This window comes from Oryx dammah, unplaced genomic scaffold (genome assembly GCF_014754425.2).
Source record: "Oryx dammah isolate SB20612 unplaced genomic scaffold, SCBI_Odam_1.1 HiC_scaffold_21, whole genome shotgun sequence".
Lineage (NCBI taxonomy): Eukaryota > Metazoa > Chordata > Mammalia > Artiodactyla > Bovidae > Oryx > Oryx dammah.
The window spans coordinates 33,899,768-33,923,318 of record NW_024070205.1 but is presented as its reverse complement, the minus strand read 5'-3'; the positions used below and the strand labels follow the sequence as shown (position 1 = coordinate 33,923,318).

Here is a 23,551-nt window from a genome sequence, read left to right as displayed (position 1 = left end):
GAAACCCAATGGCTATGCGGGGGACCTGGGTTCGATCCCTGGGTTGGGAAGATCCCCTGGAGAAGGGAAAGGTTACCCACTCCAGTGTTCTGGCCTGGAGAATTCCATGGACTATATAGTCCCCGGGATGGCAGAGAGTCGGACACGACTGAGCGACTTTCACTTTCACAATGGCTATAGCCTCGTCATTTAAGCAGCAGAAAAATTGCCCGATGCCCCAAATATACGACAATAATAAATGAAAATGAGGGGGCCTGTCTCCTGGGCAGGGTTGTCAAGAGAGAAGTGAAAGACCACTGGAGGAACACATGCCATTCTGGAAGCTTCCTGTGCAAAGACAAATCAGTATGTGGGGCCTCCAGTAACCTCCCGTCGGAGGGGTACCGGGGTGAGAGTGGAGGTGGGAGCTGGCCGTGTAGCCCAGGTGAGGCTATATTTGGGGTTCGGATGTGCCCCGCACTGGACGCTGGCGGGGGAGACAGAGGGTGTCGCAAAGGTCTGTCTCCTCGGCGTCCAGACGTGACGACCCCCGGGAGGGACCGCAAACTCGCTTTCTCTAGCCAAGGCACAGCCCCAGGGTGCCCGGACTCGGCTTTAGGTCCCGGAACGACACATGGAGGGACTGGGCCCGCCCTGGGCCGCGCCGGGGCGCAGGGCGCAGGCGCGCCCCTTCCGGGCTACGCGGAGGCGGCGCGACTCCAGGGCGCCAGGGGCCGCTGTGGGGCAGCCGCGCCGGCCCGCGCTATCTGGGCGGCGGACGGTCGGTCCCTCTTGTGCACGGCCTTGCCGGTTTGGCGGGGTGAAAGGTTGCGAAGATGGCGACGGCCTTGAGCGAGGAGGAGCTGGACAATGAAGACTATTACTCGTTGCTGAACGTGCGCAGGGAGGTGAGGCCTGCGGCGGGCCGCCGTCCGGACCGAGGCCGGGCCGGGTCGTTCAGGCGGGGCCAGGCTGGCAGCGACCGCCCCGTTCCTCCTCGGGCGGCCGGACCCTGGCGGGGAGGCCGCGTGACCCCGGCTGACGTGCGCGATCGCTGGCCGGCCAGACTGTCCCCACCGCCCTGACCCTTGCGCCGGGGGTATCCTATCTGGCCTCTCCCCCAGCTCTCCGCGGCCTGTGCGCCGCGTGCACTGTGTCCCGGCAAAGCCAGAGGGCCCCAAGCCCCCAGAGGGAAACAGGGTCCCGAGGTGAAGGTGGAGTGGGTAATCCAAGTCCTCCAGGACCACTTGCCACTCTCGGCTCACACACCCGCCGAGGCCGAGGGGCTGTGTCATCGTCCCGCAGCCGGCAGGATGGGAAACGGAGTCCCAGGCGCCAAGGTCAAAGCCACCAGAGAACCTCCCCAGGGGTCTGTCCGGTCCCCAAGTCTTCCACGGGGACATCCCGCCTCTGAAGTGAGTCCAGGCTCAGAGGCACGTGTCTTGTGTCCTCCTTCTTCCTGAGCGGCTTCCAGAAACTGAAGAAAGAGTCTCCTGGACAAATAGCCTCCATTCGGAGGCCCAGGTTAGGAATAAACTCAGGAATAAGCGAGGAACAGTTAACGCCACCACTTGCATCCGCGTTTCCAGACGCCAAATGCTTATTCCTCGTTTCCTCACCGATTGAAAGATAACATTAGAGAGCCTCACATGGTGTCTTGGACATAGTGGGGGCCCAATTAAATTTCCTTTCTTGTTGACAAGTACATTTGAGGTCAGCGTGAAGGGCAGAGAGGCTTCCAAGGTCAGGTCATGTTCATGAAGTGAACTCTCTCTCTAAACTTCTAGGTAGGGTCTTCCCACCCCTGTCATAGGATCTCTGATTCTGGCTCAGATTTTCCAGTGATCAGAACTAGCCTCCTCTGGCTGTCCTTGGCAAAACTGATCAGGCTGTTTTGTCAGTGAGCTCAGGTCTGCGTGATGTTAATAATAGCTAATGTTCTGTGAGTGCTCACTTTGTGTAGGGCCACAGTGCTGAATGGACACTTTGTTTTATGTTATTACACTTAATTACCGTATTAGCCTTTAAGGTAGGTATTCAGAGAGTTCTTGATTGATCCCTGAAGAAACGGAAGCATAGAGAGATTAAGTAACTTGCCCAAAGCCTCACCACTAGAAATTGCAAAAGCCTAGATTCAGCCCTGGGCAGTCTGACTCTGAAGCCCCAGTTCTTGACCTCTGCCTAGCTTACCACTCCTCAGACTCCAGAGCTGCTGGACTCTTTGGGCACTCCACATGGGAATTCCTTAAATGTGTTAGTCACTATTTACTGTGGAAACATCCAGTGAAATATTTTGGTGAATTTCAGATCTTGTTAGGCTGCAGTAGGGCCACCTAGAGATTCTTGGAACGAGTCATTGGTGAGGCTTCTTTGGCCTCTTTCTTTCCCTTTGAATGGAGCTGTCTGGCTCATTATTCTTTTTCTCCAGTTCTTAGAAGTAAAGTGGTAAATGAAACGAGCTTTTCTGAAATCAGCCTTTCTTACCACTCATTTATAGTTCACTTGGGGAAAGATACGAATACCTGTTCACTGAATCTTGCATGCCAAGTCGCTTCAGTCGTGTCCAACCCTTTGCAACCCTATGGGCCATAGCCCGCCAGACTTCTCTATCCATGGGATTCTCCAGGCAAGAATACTGGAGTAGGTTGCCATACCCTCCTCCAGGGGCTCTTCCCCACCCAGAGATCAAACCCACCTCTCCTACATCTGCATTGGCAGGTGGGTTCTTTACCACTAGTGCCACCTGGAAAGCCCCTGGAATCTTAGGTGGCTGCAAATGATCAAAAAGGTCTGGAGTAGTAAGCTTGGCTGAAGTCCTAGGTAAACATTTGTCAGAGGTATACCTTGAAATTGCCAGAATGTTGGGACTTGTCGTTGTTATTAGACTGATGGGTGAAAGTCAAAGAAGTATTTCTTTAAAAATTTCACTTCTCCGGAACAGTGAAGGCACCTCCCACATTTCTGGCTGTAGGTGAAAGTCCTGTGAAACAAGTCCTCTGGCTTAAGTCATTTAGTGTTGCTGCTGCTAACAAACTCAGTATAGAACACCATCCTCTGTGGTGTGATTTTCCAGGGTTCCATTAGAAAAGAAGCTCAGAAAGTGATCTCTGGACTTGATTTTAACTAAGATTTTTTTGTGAAATTAGAAATCATCCTGAAGTTGAAAGACCATGACTTAGCTGAAGAATTAGAGAAGAAAATAGAAGTAATCTTTATCTTACATATGTGGTCAAAAGAAGGAAATAACCCCGTTGATGTTTCAGGTATACAGCTTGATGGCATTGAAGTGTAACTAGGAGGCAAGGTCCTCTTCCCACCAGCACCCCAGAGCACTTTCAGAAGTCTCATGTTCAGGAGGTTCGTGACTTTCTGCCAAGAACCTCAGATGGAAGCAAGCTGAACCCAAACCAGGGAACTCTAATTAATAAAGTTTTAAATGTATAAGCTTGATACATGATGATAACAAATGGAGTGATACAGAAACATCAGAAATCTGCTTAAGAATCTCCCTTGCCATGTTTTAAACTTTAAAATGTCCCCCCTTTTAATTGTATCCCAGAGAGTGAAGCAGTCAGCTAGATAAAGCTTCGATGATCTTTAATAATTCCCTTTCTCTAGTGTTCCTACATTGTCTGTCTGCAGAGTGGAGCAGTTATCTGCATGCCACACATTGAGGGGAGGGAATAATTTATCATTAACTAGGCATATTGAAACTGGATTGGCATCTCTGGTTTACATAGCCAGATGCACCAGCAGGGGCCCAAACTCTGATCTGAGATTTCTGAGATGATTTTCCAAAATTTATTTGGAGAAAGGATTCCTGAAGAATTAGTGAAATTTTCTTGATGTACATGCTTTTTATCGACATTATAATTGACACATTTTAAACCTAATTTATTCCTAAATAATTGAGTTTAACTCCTACTTTAACCAGTGTTGTAGTTGAAAGAGTTTCATTTTTATGCATAACAGTCAGAAATGTTTATAACTTGTTGTAAGATCTCTGGTCCCAATCAGTTTTAGCCTTAAAGGAGCCAATCTCCTTTTCAAGTTGTAGATACTTTTGTAAAAAAAAAAAAGTCATTAAATAAAAAATAAACTCAAGTAGAAATGTCTTTTCTTGTAGCCCACATATGGAGGTCAGTGTTCTGGGATCTTCATCCTTCCAAATAGCCATGAAACTAGAAGTGCAAAATCATCACCTAAATAGAAAGTTTTCCCAAAGTCCCTGCATGTTCATTCCTTCCCTGGTATAGGGCATCTCATCCTCTCCACAGTTTTTGGTTGTCTGGGTTACGCTGGCTGCAGGTTACAGTCACAGAGTTGGGGCTGAAAAATCTGAGTTTGGACTGCAGACGAAAAGGCTAGAGCAAAAGAGGAAGGTCTACCCGTCACAGCCAAGATTGACCTTTGGGGACAGTCACCCAACCCCCAACCAGGGTGGCAGGGCCATCCGCAGAAATTGAATGTAAAAGGGTGGTAAGCCAGGGCGCACATAGGTACCTAAAGCCCTAAGGTACTTACCTAACCTGATGGGCAGGTGATTAGTCTTAATGAGGGATGTGAAGGTGAGTCTATGAAGGTTTCCTTTAATGAGTTTTCTATTTGCTGTCTTAGGTTCAAAGTCTGATAGTCACACCAGTGAACCCGCTTGTGCTGAGCAAGTAGAGAGAGCCTTGGTTGTCCAGAAACCTGACTTAGCGCAGTGGTCACATTCCTAAGGCTGCCTGTCAGTGAAGAGGAGCATCGTCCTTAAGAGCAGGGCTCTCAGGCCACTCAGGCCCCCAAGGGTGACCTTGAACACATCATTCAACCTCAGAGTCTCCTTTACTGATATGCAGCCAGACCATCCTGTGTTCGAATCCCAGTTTCCCCCCCGGGAGGTATGTGCCTCTAGGCAGCTAGTAGTTGAACCTTTTTGCTCTCTGTTTTTTAGGGAGCTTTTCTTGAAATATAGGTTAACAGATAAAAATGTATTAATATGAAGTACTTGGTCTGAGCCAGGATGTTGTATATTGGAGCGTGAGGCTATATATAAAGTACCTGACGCATAAGTAGGTATTTGATTAATAATGTTTATTGTTGCTCCTTCCTGGATTTTGATAAACATGAGGTTTTGCTTGTTTTAAAAAGACATATATGTACATAGAAGGCTTTGGTCTGTCTCATCCAGGCTCAGTTTACTGTTGTAGTAATAAAAAAAAAAAAACATGGTGCCAAGCATAATTTAAGATTTTATGCTAAGCCTTAGGTTCTAAATTCCCAAAGCTTTCTTCTTTCTGTTCAAATTACTAAGTTTATTCTCTTCAGAAGATAGTTATCTGAACTCTTCCCGCGGGGTCTTGCATTTGACTTGGGTGGCGGGACGAGTGGTCCCCAGCAGCTGGGCTAAGCTTGGGAGTCGGGTGCAGAGCCATGGGGTGATCTAAAGAGATGGCGTCTGGGTTAGAAGCAGAGTGGGACCCACAGATCAGGTTGTTGTGAGCGGTCATCTTTGAAGGGGCCAGGCAGAGAGGGCAGGGCCTGGCAGAGGTTCTCTGCTCCAGCAACAGGATGACAGCACCGGCGGTCAGGACGGTGATGGGTGGAGCTCTTAGGCGTCTTCCTGAGGGTGAGGAGGGGGCCGTTAGGGTACCCCTCAAGTTCCAGTGTCACCTCATACTGTGATTAGCAAACACCACGAGGCTGAATTTTGACATTGTTTTCTTTAATGAACCTTAAGCTAGTTACTACCTTTCTGCTTTGGGCATTTCAAACAATTACGTCTTGAAATTTTAATGCTCTAAGTCCTACATTATCGACCAAACTACCTCTCTTTTTTTCTTGCGTTTTTTTCTTAAAGGGAATTCAGTTGAAAGCTTTTCTATTTTCTGTGAGTTCTGTAAAACAATGGAGAGGAAACCAAGGGACACACAAACCACATGTTTTGCTTGGCTACAGAATTTTAGTGTTTACTTTCATTAAACTTTCATTTTAATTGCACTCATGTATTTTATTTACACCCTACCATGTTCAAAGAGAGGATTTAAGACAGCTAACAGAGATGAGAAGACAAAATAGCAGAAATGTTTAAAAGGGGGCACCCTCCAAAAAAGAAAGACCACTGGGAATGCTACTGCTTTCGTGGCCCCTGTGTTGAATGGATCACATTCCTTTGCAGAAGCTCTTGTGGTCTGATGGCTGCGGCCTGCTTGGCTCTTGGGCTTTTGGAGCCACTTCTGCCTGCAGTGAGTGAACAGTGATCCCACCCGGGTTTGTTGCGGCAGAACATTCCTCAGTAGTAAAATGCCAACAGACATCAAACTACAAGAATCATGTGGGCATCGAGTGGGCAGGATGTAGCAGATGGGCACGGACCACAGACAGTATAAGGTCAGGCGTGTAGGGGAAAAGAAGCCGAACCCTTGATGCAAGAGAGGATCTGAACTGTGAGTTTTGACCCCAGGAAGGAACTTGAGCTCATTGCCCTCAGATGATGGCCTTTTTATTTACTCTTGTTTCTCAAAGGCACCAAGTAAACATACAGACATAACCAGGAAGAGAAATGAAGACAGAGTTGTACAGTGGTAGGAAAGCCTCTCCTGAGCCCTTGGAGTGATCTTTAATCAAGAATCAGAATTTCTGCTCCTTTGGCCCGGTTCTCACATGCTGTTGTCAGGAAGGGATTTGTCCTGGAGGATGGGATCCCCCTCAGCCCCACAAACCTTAAAGGTGAAAAGAGGCCCGGCCTCCCCCCTGCCAACCTAGTATTTAGAGTTCCTGTTCTTACCAATTCCCTCGTCCTGTTTTTGAAGTTACAATGCCATCTTGGGGGTAAATTGTAAGTGTTTTTCCTTCTGTGTTAAGGAGAATCTATGTAACTTTTCCAAGGTTATTCCTAATTGTAGAAACTTGGAATTGTTTGATCAACCTCCTGCCTTTCTGATGCATTCATGATTTGATTTTTTCTCTCTGAAGCCCACCTTCTCAAAATGAAAGGTCCTAAATAAAGTGGTGGTAGGAAGCTGACTTCCAAAATCATGAGAAATAGAATATGTGCGTCTGACTTCCATACTCAGCAAAGGTGGGCTTTAGGGAGGGACAGCTAGGATGACTCACCTTGTACCTGGCATGTGAGGCACCTGTGAGTGTGTTGATGATTATTTGAAAAGGCCAAAGGTGAAGATGGAATTTCAGAAGAGGTCCGTGGCTTAAAGAACAAAGCCTTTGAAGTCTAGTCCAAGTTTGACTTTCTAGCCACCTGGGCTAAGTTCCTTAACCTCTCTGAACCTGTTTCTTCATCGATAAAATCCAGAGGATAATTTTACTGTCATAGTGCTGTTGGGAGAATTAATTGAGAATACATGTAAGTGCTTGGCATAGTAATGGGCACATTATTATGTAAAGTAAATGCCGTATATTTTTATTAGTATCATGAGCATAAAAGTTAATAAGGAGTGCTCTCACTGATTTGTAGGAGTTCTTCACAGAATTCGGATGAGTCCTTTGACAGGTTAGTGTGATAAATGTCCCCTCTCTGTAGTTTGCCTATCCTTCTTGTAAATGTCCGTCAACCAAAGTTTGGTTTGAGCCAGGCTACACACGAGTTCTGATTTCTAGCCAGGTTTTGGGTCAGGGATACATAATCAGGTAAATTTCTCCATCTCAGACAAGTCACTTAGTTAACCTTTTAGATATTCACTGTTTTTATCTGAAATATGGGGGTTCTAATGCCAGTCTCCAGGCATTTTATGAGTATTCAAATGTTAAAGGAGGAAATACTGGTGATAGCGCTTTGTTAGCTTTGTTCTGACTGCATCTCTGCCTTCTGGCCATTACGATTACATGTCCGTATCACCTGCCTCCTGTGCCCGGCTGCCTCCCAATTTCATGCTCACCTGTGCATCCCAGTGAAAAGCCTTGGATGCTCTTTGATTTTTCTTCTCCTAGTACTATTGAGTCCCTTCTCAGGTTCCCCACAGATACTCAGTCCATGAATCCTCTCCACTCCAGCTGACTTTGACCCCCTCATTTCTATTTTCTTCAGGTCTCTCTGTTTTCACCTTTTGTCAGTTTCAGTCAAGCTGTTGGAGTTAATATTAACACACAGTACTGATCACGTTTCTCTAGCCAGAAATCTTTTGTCACGTCCTATTTTTTATTGGCTAAAGATCAAATTCTTGGCTCTGTTTTTAAAGCCCCTTACACACTAGATGTTGTCTATATTTTCTGCCCACTTTGTGCTGATGTTCTGTTTTCTTCCACTGCAAAGCAGGCTGCCTGTGGGGTCGGGCACCGTGGTTGCCTGGCTCGCCACTGGGGCCCTAGCACTGTGTGGGCACATGACACCTACCTGCCAGATGCTTGCCAAGTGAATGAGCAGGCGGGGGCTGTCCGCGTTGATTTCTTGCCCACTTCCTGCCTTCTTCTTTGCCTTAATAAGGCCAGTTTGTCAGTGTTCTGCCTCACCTATTTCCTCGGGCACTCTTTCCCCCTGAAATGCCCCAGCCTGTTGTCGATACTGAAACAAATTCAGTCTACCATTTGCATTATTTCAACCCTACTGGCTCCATGAAGTTTTCTTTCCATTCTGACAGCCCTGAACTTAGGTTGTTGTTGTTTTTTTTTAATGTGGACCATTTTAAAAGTCTTTATTGAATTTGTTACAATATCATTTCTGTTTTAATGTGTTTTGGGGTGAAGCATGTAGGATCTTAGCTCCCTGACTGGAGGTCAAACCTGCACCCCCTGCGTTGGAAGGCGAAGTCTTAACCACTGGACAATCAGGGAAGTCCCGTGTCTTCATTATTGTTTAGTTAAATCCATGTGTGGGGAGTTTTAGGGAACGGATGCACACACTTAGTTTATGATCTCTTTGAGGGCAGGGGTGATGTACTTCTTCTGTATCTCTTGTGGTAGTTAGAGCAGAGTTGACATTCAGTTAACGTGGTGGTTTGAAATGACAAAATATTTGCTAATGCCATACTCACCTTGTCCAGGTGCATTTTACTTTGTGGGATACCTGTTTTGAGGAACATGTTGCAGTTTTGGTGACAGGTCATCCTAGAGGAATGTATTGGAAGCAGTTTGACAGTTTTCAGTTTGGTAAATCTAAACTTTCCCTTAGAAAAATTGCTTAAAGTCAGGGAACAAAGGATGACAGCAAATTCATAGCTGGGGCCCCGGTTTAAGCCAAGACCTGTGGAGACTCAGTTCAAGACTGGATGCCGTGTGAGAAGGGGAAGGAATGCCTTTCCCCGCAGGGCTTGTCCTTTTTCATCTGGCAGATATTGATCATCTTTCTCTTATGTTTCTTTATTGCAATGAGAAAAGGTTATGTATTTATCATCTTTTGTACTAGCACCAGTAATGGTATTTGTAGAAAGCTTCAGATGGATTAGATTTATTTTTGTACAGTTCTTTTTCCTTTTGTCAGTTAAACAGAGCTGAATTTTTACCATAGGCATTGGTTAGTTTCTCTTGAAATCCTGTTCTATTTGAAATGCTAGGACGGTCTGTATCACACTTGAGGGTGAGTCCACCTACTTAGCAGTGTTCCGTCACTCAGTTGTGCTCGACTTTACCCTCAAAGCTCCTCTGTCCATAGCGTTTTTCCAGGCAGGAATACTGGAGTGGGCTGCCATGCTCTCCTCCAGGGGATCTTCCCCACCCAGGGATCAAACCCACATCTCCTGTGTCTTCTGCATTGACAGGCGGGTTCTTTACCATTGAGCCACCTGGGAAGCCCCACATACATTGTCAGGGTCTATTGTTTGTGGATGAACCCCCATGTGCAGGAACTTATTTCCAGAGCCTCCAAAGATGTCCCCATAAGTAAATAAAAAAGAATAGAAGACTGTGCTGAGCAGGGAAGGTGGCATCAGAAGAGGGTAGAGCCGTGTGGAGGGCAGTTTTCTGGTCTTCTGAAGCTGCAGACTATGCGGGAACCTTTACACAAGCTAGTCTCTTAGTGTGACCAGTATCTACTAAACGACACCACGTACTCTAGCGCCCTTTCTCTTCGTGAAGCGGCTCTCGCTCAGCACAAAGTACCCATGCTGTCTTACTGTTAATTAGCTCTGAAATCTGCCTTTTCCTTTAAATTCTGTGAGCACCAAGTATCGTAAAAAAATTACAGCCTTTTATTAGCTGATGCAGTTTATTTCGATCAGATTGTCGTGGAGCATATGGGCAGTTATGAATCTCCAATTGCGGTAATTAGGCAGACTTCCCACAATCCAAAAGAACATAGTTTGTGGAGGTTTTGTTGCTGAGATACAGTAATATAGATATAGCCTGGAAGTTTGAGCTTGAAATTTATAGGCTTCAGCAATAAAAAGCCTGGTAGCTTTACTTTTTAAAATTTGTACTTATTTATTTATGGATCTTCGTTGCTGTGCAGGCTTTCTCTAGTTGTTATAGCGGGAAGTTACTCTCTAGTTGTGGCGTACAGGCTTCTCATTGCAGTGGTTTCTCTTGTTGAGCACGGGCCCTAGAATGCACAGGCTCAGTAGTTGTGGCTCACAGGCTTCGTCACTCCGAGGCATGTGGAACCTTCCTGGACCAGGGATTGAGCCTGTGTCCCCTGCATTGGCAGGCATATCCTTAACCACTGGACTACCAAGGAAGTCCAGCTTTACTTTTCTTAAAGGGAAGGTCTGAGGAATCACTAAGATGTTGCTTGTGCACTCTACCGGGTCTTCAGAGTATTGGATGAAGAAGTAGCATTGTACTAGTTAGATGTGCTGTACACCAAACGTTATTGGCTCTTAACTAGGGAGGGGCTGCACTTCCTCGTCCCCTGGCGGTTGAGTGTGGTCACATGACCAGCTCTAGCCAATGGCGTGAGTGGAAGTGATGCGTGGGCTGCTCAGGCTGGGGCACTTAAAGGGCAGTCGAGCAGGCGTCTTATGCTCTTCCCTCTGCCTCCATGATCGGCGGTGGTTCCAAAGGGTCTGTTTTGTCTACCTGGGACCTGAGGACATTGCCAAGCAGAGAACTAGCTGGCCTGAGATGGACATGTAGTGTGAGGGAGAAATAAACTTTTGGAATCTGGGGGTTGTTTGTCACCGCAGTATCACCAACTCAGCAGTTCTCAAACTTTTTAAATGTTGGGGCCTGTTTGCATTCTTAAATTATTGAGGGCCCCAAAGAGCTTTTGTTTATGTGGGTTATAACTATCAATATTTAACATTAAGACACAAAATGTACTTCTTATATTTCAGTATAAGCATGAGAAAAACTACGGATTTCAAAATAACTATGTATTGGACAATAATGAGTTTGCAGGCAGAACGAAAGATAGTACACTGAGAATCAATTGAGGTAATCTCTGAAAACTCTTTGTGTTTATAGCATAAAGCTACCACCTTACAAGCTTCTAGAAAACAAAGTATACAAGTATCCATTTCACTAACCATCAGAACAGTGGTATCATCACACCTCATGTTACCTCAGGAAAATCCCACTGTGCTTATTTAGAGAGAAGGAGAAGGGGGCAACAGAGGATGAGACGGTTGGATGGCATCACTGATTCAATGGAGATGAACTTAGCAAACTCCCGGAGATGGTGAGGACAGGGGAACCTGGTGTGCTGCAGTCCATGGGGTCACAAAAAGTCAGATACGACTTGGCGACTGAATAACAATGCTTATGAGAGGATGAGGAAAAGGCAGATAACACCTGAGTATTATTATGAAAATCGTTTTGACCTGTTGACCCCCTGAAAGGGTCTCAGGAGCTCCCAGGGGCCCCACACCACTCTTAAGAACTATTGACGTAGCCCGTCCAATGGATGGCCATACTGATGTCCCTACATGCTGTAGCTGACTTTGCTAATTGAAGATAGGAAATAAAAGCAGAGTGACCGTATACTCTTTGACTGTGTGCTGTCACTTTGAATGCAGAGATGGTCTCCATCACTAGAAATTAAATAAAGTGAAAATGGAGCAGTGTCTTCTGTGCCTTAATTATCTAAGGGAAGCAAATACAATGAAATTGTTATCAGGAGACTTTTCTAAGCACAATAAATACCACAGCAGAAATCAGAAAAGAGAGCATGGATAGGTTTAATTTTACAAAAATGAGAAACATCTCTAAAACCTTTAAAAAATTATAACCACATTTAAAGACTTAAAAGGAGTCTATATTTGATACAAAATCACATTTCCAACATATATAAGGAACTCTTGGCTTTAAAAGGGGGAAAAAGAATGAATACCCCAATAGGGAAGCGATACAAAGGAAACAAGTAGAAGAAATCTGAAATGCAAATAAATGATTGGAAAAATTTTCACCCTCACTTGTAAATTAACAAATGCAGGTTAAAACAAGACTGTTTTTTGTTTGTTTGTTGTTTTGCTTTTTCTCTACCAGATTGGCAAAGGTTTTTTTTTTCCTTTTTAATGATAGTATTCAGCTCTGACAGATGAAAATCTGTTAGCCCACCCGGCCAGAAGACAGGAGGATTATTCCCTGGAGAAATTGAGCCAGAAAGACTCCGGAGCTTAGACATAGACAGCAGGGAGACATAAGTGTTTGCACCCTGCATGGTGAGGCTTCTAGCTTTTTTCCCCTTATTCCTGGGCTCTTCCCTGAAGGAACTAGCCTATAAAGAGAAAAGACTGCCAAATGAAACTTCTAGGTTCCCTCCCAGCCATTTCATAAAGAACCTCATCAGATGACAAGACCTGTTCACATATACAGAGCTTCCAAACAGCCTATTAGTGTCTTACTATGAAGTGTAAATCAACTGTCAAAGAACATCAGATGTTTGAGGGAAGCCTCCAGAGGAATTCTGAGAGATCATGCTGACAGCAAGGAGAAACTAGAAGGAAGCAGACAATGCAAGGAATTTGGGAACTAGATTGCCTTCAGATAGTTAAGATACTGCATGTAAGAAATAACAGCAAGGTGATTCATTGAAAAGAAATACTACATAAAAAAAGAAGGAGTTCTTGGAACTTAGATAACAGAAATAAAAAACTGAAAGTTAAAGATGAGGAAATATCCACAAAAGTAAATTTTAAAAATTAGAAGACCAAATTTTTTAGGAATTAAATAAAGTAAAATGAAGGGGAAGGCATTAGTAAACAATTAATATGAGAAAATTTTCTCAAAAGATGTGAGAATACAGGTTAAAAGGGCCAGTCAGATAACTAGCATAGTGGACTGGGGAGTAAAAGAACCCGATACTAAGGGAAATCATAGGTTAAAAAGGGTCCTAAAAGTTTCCAAACCAGGTTGCAAAGGATTGGATTGTTTCCAACTTTTTAACTTGAAAGATACACATAAAATTTTGTGCAAATTTTTTTCTTAGTAATTTTTAAGTATACAGTTGTGCACTGTTAAATGGTTACATATTGTTATGCACCTGCCACCATTTACATCTCATACACTCTTCATTTTGCAGAACTTAAACTCTATCCCTATTAAACAGTGACTCCTTACCTCCCCTTCCACCAGCCTCTGACTACCACCATTCTACTGTATGTCTATGATTTTGACTACTTCTAGGTACCTTACATAAGTAAATGTGTACAATATTTCTCTTTCTGTGACTCGTTTATTTCACTTAGCATAATGTTCTCAAGGTTCATCCTTATTGCAGCACATGTCAGGATTTCCTGCCTTTTTAAGACTGAATAATATCCATTGTCTTTATATGCCACATTTTGCTTATCAATTTACCTGTTGATGGGCATTGGGCTGCTTCCATGTTTTCAGTTCAGTTCAGTTTAGTTCAGTCGCTCAGTCGTGTCCGACTCTTTGTGACCCCATGAATCACAGCACACCAGGCCTCCCTGTCCATCACCAACTCCCAGAGTTCACTCAGACTCGCGTCCATCGAGTCAGTGATGCCATCCAGCCACTCATCCTCGGTCATCCCCTTCTCCTCCTGCCCCCAATCCCTCCCAGCATCAGAGTCTTTTCCAATGAGTCAGCTCTTCGCATGAGGTGGCCAAAGTACTGGAGTTTCAGCTTTAGCATCATTCCTTCCAAAGAAATCCTAGGGTTGATCTCCTTCAGAATGGATTGGCTGGATCTCCTTGCAGTCCAAGGGACTCTCAAGAGTCTTCTCCAACACCACAATTCAAAAGCATCAATTCTTCAGCGCTCAGCCTTCTTCACAGTCCAACTCTCACATCCATACATGATTACTGGAAAAACCATAGCCTTGACTAGACGGACCTTAGTCAGCAAAGTAATGTCTCTGCTTTTCAATATGCCATCTAGGTTGGTCATAACTTTTCTTCCAAGGAGTAAGCGTCTTTTAATTTCATGGCTGCACTCCATGTTTTAGCTGTTGTGAATAATGCTGCTCTGAATATAAGTGTAAAAATATCTGTTCAAAACCCTGCTTTCAGTTCTTTTGGGTATTTACCCAGAAGTGGAATTTCTGGATTGTATGGTAAATCTGTTTTTAATTTTTTTGAGGAACTGCCATACTATTTCCCATAAAAGCTCTACCATTTTACATTCCCCCTAGCAGTGCACATGGGTTCCAGTTTCTCTGCATCTTTGCCAACACTTATTTTTTTTCCTGTTTTTGTTTTGTTTTGAATAGTAGCCAGCCTAATGGGTTGGAGTGATGTCTCATTGTGGCTTTGACTTGTTTTTCCCTAGTGGTTAGTGATATTGAGCATCTTTTCGTATGCTTTTAGCCATTAATATATCTTCTTTGATGTATTAAGTCCTTTGTCATATTTGAATCAGATTGTTTTTGTTGAGTTTTAGGAATTCTTTATATATGCTAGTTATTAATCTCATCATATATACTATCTACAACTCTTTTCTCCTGTTCTTCAGATTGTTTTTCTACTTTCTTGATAGTATTCTTTGATTCATGAAAGTTCATAATTTTGATGAAGTACAATTTATCTCTCTTTGCTTTCTTTTGTTGCCTGTATCTTTGATGTTACATCTGAGAATTGTCACCAAATCCAATGTCTTGAAGCTTTTGGTCTGTTTTCTTCTAAGAGTTTTAAAGTTTCAGCTCTTATGTTTAAATCTTTAATCAAGTTTGAGTGGATTAGCCAAAACTGTTGGATACAAAGTCAACATACAAAAACCAGTTGCATTAATTTTTGTATATGGTGTTAGGTAATGGTCTTCACTCTTTTCATGTGGATATTCAGTTATCCTGGTACCATTTGTTGAAAAGCCTACCCCTTCCCTGTTGAGTAGTCTTGGCACACTTGTCAAAAATAATTTGATTGTTTGTTTGAGGGTTTACTTCTGCGCTCTCTGTTCTATTCTGTTGGTCTATATATCTCTCTTTATGCCAGTATTGATCCGTTTTGGTAACTGTAGCTTTGCTGTAAATTTTGAAATAAGGAAGTATGAGTCCTCCATCTTTGTCCTTTTTCAAGATTGCTTTGGCTTTTGGGATCCCTTGAGATTCATGTGAATTTTAGAGTGGACTTTTGTATTTCTGTGAAAATGTCATTGGGATTTTAATAGAGATTACATTGATTTTGTTAGTTGCTTTGCATATTATTGACATTTTAGTAATATTGTTTTCGAATCCAAAGTTTCCCAAAGACACTTGACATAAAGTGTCTTTTTCATTTATTTATGTCATCTTAATTTCTTGTAAGCCTTTTTTACCTCCCTGGTTAATTCTTAAGTTTTGTTTGTTTGTTTGTTTTTTATGCTATTGTAAATGGACCTGTTTTCTTCATTTCCTTTTCAGATGGTTTATTGTTCATGTATAGAAATGCAGCTAATTTTTATGTGTTGGCTTTGTAGCTTGCAATTTTGCTGAACTCATTTGTTAGTTCTAACAAGGTTTTTGTGTATGTGGAATTTTTAGAGTTTTCTATATATGATTGTATCATCTGTAAACAGATAATTTTACTTCTTCCTTTCCAATTTGTATATTTTTTATTTCTTTTTCTTACCTAATTGCTCTGGCTAGGACCTACAGTAATACTATGTTGAATAGAAGTGGTAAGAACAGACATTTTTCCCTTGTTCCTGAACTCAGGGGAAACACTTTCAGTCTTTCACCATTGAATATGATGTTAGCTTTGAGTTTTCTTCCTCAGTTTGTAAAAGCCTCTTTATGGCTTTTTGTTTCTTTTAGTTTCCTTCTGTTGCTAGTTTGCTGAGTGTTTTTATCACAAGAGGGTATTGAGTTTTGTCAGTGCTTTTTCTGCATCTATTGAGATGATCGTATGGGGGTTTCTTTGAATATGGTGTATTGTGTTGATCAGTTTTCATACGTGGAACTGTCATTTCTTTCTAAGAATTAATCCTGCTTGGTTGTAATGTTTATCCTTTTAATATGCTGCTGAACTCTCCTGGTACACTGTTGAGGATTTTTACATCACTGTTCATAAAGGATTCTGGTCTGTAGGTTTTTTTCTTTTTTGTGGGGTCTTTGTTTGGCTTTGGCATCAGGGTAATAGTGGTCTCATAGGATGAGTTTGGAAGTGTCCCCTCCTCTTCAGTATTTTGGAATAGATGAAGATTGCTATTAGTTCTTTAAATGTCTGGAAGAATTCACCAGTGAATCCATCAGGTCCAGGGCACTTCTTTGTAAAGAGGTTTTGGTTACTAATTCAGTCTCTTGGCTTCCTTTGTGGCTCAGCTGGTAAAGAACCTGCCTGCAATGTGGGGGATCTGGGTTCAGTCCCTTTGTTGGAAAGATCCCCTGGAGAAGGGAAAGGCTACCCACTCCAGTATTCTGGCCTGGAGAATTCCATGAATATAACTGAGCAACTTTCACTTTGAATCTCTTTATTAGTTATGGGTCTATGCAGATTTTCTATTTCATCATGATTTGATCTTGGTAGGTTTTGTATTTCTAGTAATTTGTCCATTTCATCTGTTTTCTTTTTTTTTTTTTTTTTTGGTGTACAGTTATTCATAGTGCTCTTTTATGAACTATTTTCTATTTCTATAGAATGAATAGTTATAGCTCCACTTTCATTTCATAATCATTGGAGTCTTCTATCTTTTTTGCCTTCAGTCTAGCCAAAGGTTTGTTGATTTTCATAATGTTTCTGAATAACCAACTTTCATTTTATTTCTGTTGCATATCCGTTCTTTATTTCATTTATCTTTGCTCTAATCTTTATGATTTCCTTCTGCCATTTTTGATTGTAGCTTTTCTTTTTCTCTCGTTTTTTCCTTTTATTTTTTAAATTTATTTTTATTAGAGTATAGTTGTTTTTGTTGTTTGTTGTTGAGTTGTGTCTGACTCCTTTGCAACCCCACGGAGCGTGGCCTGCCAGGCTCCTCTGTCAATGGATTTTCCAGGCAAGAATATAGGAGTGGGTTAACATTCCTCCTCCTTATCCAGAGATAGAACCCACATCTGCTGCAAGTCTCCTGCATTGCAGGCAGATTCTTTACCGCTAAGCCACCAGGGAAGCCCATAGTTGATTTACAGTGCTGTATCCGTTTCTGCTGTACAGCAAAGTGGATCAGTCATACATACACACATATTCACCCTTTTCTTAGATTCTATTCCCATATAGGTCATTATAGAGTATTGAATAGAGTTCCCTGTGCTCTACAATAGGTTCTTTTTAACTATCTATTTTACATATAGAAGTGTGTATGTTAATGGTAGAAAGTGAAGAGGAACTAAAGAGCCTCTTGATGAGGGTGAAAGAGGAGAGTAAAAAAGCTGACTTGAAATTCCACATTCAAAAAAGGAAGATCGTGATGTCTGATTTCATGGCAAATAGAAGGGGGAAATCCCAGGGACGGTGGAGCCTGATCGGCTGCCCTCTATGGGGTCACACAGAGTCGGACACAACTGAAGCGACTTAGCAGCAGCAGCAGGAATAATTTAGGAGAAGGCAGTGACACCCCATTCCAGTACTCTTGCCTGAAAAATCCCATGGATGGAGGAGCCTAGTGGGCTGCAGTCCATGGGGTCACTAAGAGTCTGACGTGACTGAGCGACTTCACTTTCACTTTTCACTTTCATGCATTGGAGAAGGAAATGGCAACCCATTCCAGTGTTTTTGCCTGGAGAATCCCAGGGACGGGGGAGCCTGGTGGCTACCGTCTATGGGGTCGCACAGAGTCGGATACGACTGAAGCGACTTAGCAGCAGCAGCAGCAGAAGGGGGAAAAGTGGAAGCAGTGACAAATTTTATTTTCTCAGGCTCCAAAATTAGTGTGAATGCCAACTGCAGTCATGAAATTAAACGAAACTTGTTCCTTGGAAGGAAAACTATGACAAACTTAGTGTATTAAAAAGCAGAACATCACTTTGCCGACGAAGGTCCATATAGTCAAAGCTATGGTTTTTCCAGTAGTCATGTATGGATGTGAAAGTTGGACCATAAAGAAGGCTGAGTGCTGAAGAATTGATGCCTTCAAACTGGTGTTGGAGAAGACTCCCTTGAACAGCAGGGAGATCAAACCTTCAATCCTAAAGAAAACCAACTCTGAATATTCACTGAAAGGACTGATGCTGAAACTGAAGTTTATAATTATTCTATCTTCTTGCTGCACTGAACCTTTTATTATTATTGGATGTCTTTCTTTGTGTCTTATAACCTTTTCTGATTTCATGTCTGTATTGTCTGGTATTAATAATAGCCTTGCTCTCTTTTGGTTACTACAGTGGTTGCAAGGAATGTCTCTTTCCATCCTTCAACTCTCTACCTGTTTATTTTGGATCTCAGTTGAGTCTCTCACTGGTAGTATACAGGTGGTCATGTGTTTTTATCTGTTCTGCTGGTCTTTGTCTTTGATTAGAGAATTTAATCTATTGATGTTTAAAGTAGTTACTTATAAGAAGGAATATTTTTGCTATTTGTTTTCTGTGCACTGTTTTTTTTTTTTTTTTTTTGTCTCTTGTCCCACACTATTATCTTTTGTGTTAAACTGATTTTTCTTAGTGAAATGTTTTAATTCACCTCTCATATCCTTTCATGTATATGCTATAACTGTTTCCTTTGTGGTCACATTTAACTCCTTAGATTACATTTAACATCCTAAAGTTATAATACTCTAATTTGAACTTACTCCAGTTTACCTTGAATAACGTACCAAAACTTTTATTTTGCAACTCTGTCCTACCTCTTTCAGTTATTGATATCATAAAATTACATTTTTACATATTGTGTGTCTAAAAAATAAACGATTATTTTTTAGAATGCATTAGTCTCTTAAATTATGTAGAAACAAAACGTGAAGTTATAAGCTGGAGTTACAATAAGACTACCTTTGAGATTAATCTTTTTTTTTTAATGTGTTAGTGTCTGAAATCATTGAGAAAACATGATATGGAGTTACAAGTCATTTTTATAATAATAGCCCATTTATTTCCTTTTCTGAGATCTTAAAGAGCCTCTTGATTAGGGTGAAAGAGGAGAGTAAAAAAGCTGACTTGAAATTCCACATTCAAAAAACGAAGATCATGGTGTCTGATTTCATGGCAAATAGAAGGGGGACATCCCAGGGACAGTGGAGCCTGATGGGCTGCCGTCTATGGGGTCACACAGAGTCGGACACGACTTCATGTGGCTTTGAGTTACTGTCTGGTGGCCTTTCATTTTACCAAGCAGGTCCAATACCTCACAGTAAAGGTCAAGGTTCATTTTTCCACATGTGAATATTCCTTTCTTCTATCATCATTTATTGAAAAACTATCTTTTCTGCTTTGCACACCTGACCACATATATGGGGGTGTGTTTGTGGACTCACTTCTGGTCCACTGATTTGTGTATATCTCTTCTTTTACTGGTAGCACACTGTCTTGATTACCAGAGCAGTCTTAAAGTCCAGTATTGTGAGTCCTCCAGTTCTTCCTCAAAGTTATTTTGGTTAGTAAAATAACTGGAAAGTAAAATTTCTTTTTGCTCCATATTGTTTTTCCATATAAATTTTAGAACTGTCTTGTCAGTTCTACCCAAAAAAAAAAGCCTAGTGGAATTCTGATTGGATTGCATTGAATCTGTAGGCTGCTTGGGGAAGTTTGACATCTGAATGCTACTGAATCTTCTGATACGTAAAGGTAGCTTATCACACTGTTATTTTTGGTCTTCTATCATTTCTGTCAGCAGTGCATTGTAGCTTTCAGTGTATGGGTCTTGTAGTTGTTCAGTTTATCCCTAAGTAGTTCATGTTTGTCAGTGATACCAAGTTTCAGTTTTTAATGTATAGAAATAAATTGATGTTTATTGATGCTGTATCCCATGACCTTGCTAAAATCACTTAGTAAGTTTTCTAATAGACTTTTTATGATTTTCTACATAGACGATATCTGCATAAATAGAGACATTTTAACTTTTTACTGTGTTTGTCTTGAATTTCTTTTTTGTGTTTTATTGCATTTTTGTATTGTACAGCATCTAATCCAGCAGTTTTAACAGACCACTAAACTCTACAGGTCTCTAGGGATCTTTTCACTATGAATTTTATGATATATAAAGATTGAATTTATATTAGATTTACTTTCCATTAAAATTATAACTAGATGATTGAGATGATGAAACTTTTCAGACTTACAGCATGATACATCACTTAATTTTATATACAATTTTAGGAATAAGTACATAATTTGAGGTATCATTTTTAATGTTATCACATATTTTGAAATGCTATCAGCATTTTTATTTTATTCCTTTTTTTGGTCATGCCAAGTGGCATGTGTGATCTTAGTTCTCCAGTTAGAGGCTGAACCCATGCCCCCTGTGTTGGAAGCACAGAGTCTTAACCACTGGACCTCCAGGGAAGTCCTGATAGCAGTATTTTTATGATAGTGAAAGAGTTTATCATTTATGAAATATTGAACCAGTGACCTTAGCTATTCAGTAATGATAAAAGACTCAATCTAACCTTTTATTGAATGTGATATTTATTAAAAATGAAACTTCTTATTTCTATTACTTAATCAATAGCACGTTAAGCCATTTATTAATATGACTAAAGAAGGTATTGCAAACTAGGTACTCTACTCCCTTGTCTTCTAGTTTACTTTTTACAGCCAGGAAATAGCAGTCTAACTTAAAGTCAGTCAAATCTATCTAATCCTGCACTTGTAATTTTTATGAGATGCTGGAAAGAACAATTAAAATTTGCAGAAAGAGACTAATTCATTGTGGCTCCTCAGGAAGGAACAAGCCCCTTTTACATCATCACATAAGTAAACCTATCTGGAGAAGACATTGAATTTGCCACTGGTTAGCTGTTCTTTATTTGCTTAAAACATTGAAGCTTGGTGCAAGTGGCATCTTGGTAAGTGTGGCAAGGAATGTGTTGTATAATTAATTGACATAAGTATAGAAAGAAAGGGGAACCGTAGAGATGGGAATATTGAGGCCCCTGTCTTCCATGGAGTCTTGTTTTGTTTTGGGCCACACTGCAGGCAGGGCATGCAGAATCTTAGTTCCTTGACCAGGGATCAGACCCAAGCCCCCTGCAGTAGAAGCCCAGAGTCTTACCCACCGGACCACCAGGGAAGCCCCTGGAGTCTTGTGTTCTTATTGAAATAGAACATATGCATAGAAGAGTCCACATCATGGACACGCAGCTCAGTAAATTTTCACAAACATAGGCCTCTTCATGAATGAATGCTCCTGCCATCTTCCCACAAGGGCTGTAATTATCCCAGTTTCCGTATTCCTGCTGCCAAAAGGGTATCAAAGCTGAATTGTGCATTAATGACAGCTATAGTGATTAAATTCTTCTCACGTGCAAGGCACTGTTAAGAGCTTGTACACATACTATTTACTCCTCAAAATAAGTGTGAGAGAGGTACTGTTGTCTACAGTGTGGAGAAAAGGTTTTAGAAGAGCTATAGAGAATAGGTTGTTGCTGTGTACCATAAGAAGCACTGTGGTCACTGTCTCATTTTATTCCCACACCATCCCTGAGCATGGTTGTCATCTGCTCTAGCAGGTGAGAAAGCCAAGGGTCAGGAAGCTCATTTGCCTGAAGCCTCTGTTCTTAAGGGCTTCCCTCGTGGCTCAGTGGTAAAGAATCTACCTGCTAATGGAGGAGACTCAAGTTCAGTCTCTGGGTTGGGAAGATCCCCTGGAGAAGGAAATGGCTACTCACTCTAGTATTCTTGCCTAGAGAATCCCATGGGCAAAGGAGCCTGGCGAGCTACAATCCATGGGGTTGCAAGAGTCAGACTTGACTTAGCGACTCAACAACAACAACAGAAGCACTCTTTACTCCTGGAATTGGGAGATATTGAAAAACGGTGGAAATTACAGAAAAATGCAGTTTGGTGTCTTCCCTTGTGACCCTGATGCCTTGATCCGTCACACCCCTGTGACTGCTTCCCTGTGTCCCGGGGCCCAGAGCTCCCGTCCTTCCTCAGCATCCTCACTGTGGACCTGGTCCCATCCTCCACCTGGAGGGCTGGCTTTTCAGGCTCCTCTGGCATGTTGTCAGTGACCCAGAATTTGCTTCTGTTGCCAAAATGGTGGAGTTGCCTCCCCAAATAAAATGTTCTTTACTTGACAAATCACTTGGACAATCTAGATGTCCATCAACAGATGAGTGGATAAAGATGTGATAGACATATACAATGGAATATTACTCAGCCATGAAAAGGAACAAAATTAAGTCATTTGTAGAGATGTGGATGAGCTTAAGAGACTCGTACAGAGCGAACTAGGTCAGAAAGAGGGAAAAAAAGTCATATATTACTGCATATATATGGAATCTAGGAGAAATGGTACTGATGAACCTATTTGCAGAGCAGGAATAAAGATGCAGACAGAGAATAGACTTGTGGAAAGGGAGGAGGGAGGGAGAGGATGGTACAAATTGGGAGAGAAGCACTGACGTATATATACATTACCATGTGTTAAATAGATAACTAGCAGGAAGCTGCTGTATAGCACTGGGAGCTTAGCTCAATGATGGCTGAGAGGGGTGGGATGGGGTGTAGGTGGGAGGGAGGCTCAAGAGGGAGGGGACATATGTATATATGTATGAATATGGGAGCTGGACCATAAAGAAGGCTGAGCGATAAAGAATTGATGCTTTCAAATTGTGGTGCTGGAGAAAATTCTGGAGAGTCCCTTGGACTGCAAGGAGATCAGACCAGTCAATCCTAAAGGAAATCAACCCTAATATTCTTTGGAAGGACTGGTGCTGAAGCTGAAGCTCCAATATTTTGGCCACCTGATGCGAAGAGCCATCTCACTGGAAAAGACGCTGATGCTGGGAAAGATTAAGGGCAGGAGGAGAAGCGGGGGAGCAGAGGATGAGATGGTTAGATAGTATCACCGACTCAATGGTTGTGGATATGAGCAAACTTTGGGAGATAGAGAAGGATGAGGAAAACTGGCATGCTGCAGTACGTAGGGTCGAAAAGAGTCCAGCAAGACATAGCAACTAAAGAACAGCATAGCTGATTCATGTTGCTGTATAGCAGAAACTGACACAACATTGTAATGCAATTATATTCCAATTAAAAACAAATCTGACAAAGCTGCACATTTGGTATCACCTCTGATAGACTACAAAGTTCCCTGAGGTTGATATAAAATCAGACATTGTACTTTCCCAGAGCACACCTGAGGGCCCAGCCAGAGAGGTGGTGCACGAGATGGTGTGGTGTTTGTAGAGCCTCCAATGGAGACTCTTTCTGAGAAGTTCTTGGTGG

At 42.1% G+C, this 23,551-nt stretch overlaps 1 protein-coding gene across 1 annotated transcript in view; it reads left to right on the top strand.

The window, feature by feature from the left end:
* Nucleotides 1–762: 762 nt before the first annotated feature.
* DNAJC11 (DnaJ heat shock protein family (Hsp40) member C11) overlaps nt 763–23,551 on the top strand; it is a 68,262-nt gene continuing 45,473 nt past the window's right edge. Inside the window, exon 1 of the mRNA XM_040263325.1 lies at nt 763–887. Within this exon, the coding sequence (XP_040119259.1) occupies nt 816–887 (72 nt within the window). The 5' untranslated portion in view covers nt 763–815. The remainder of the gene's footprint in view (nt 888–23,551) is intronic.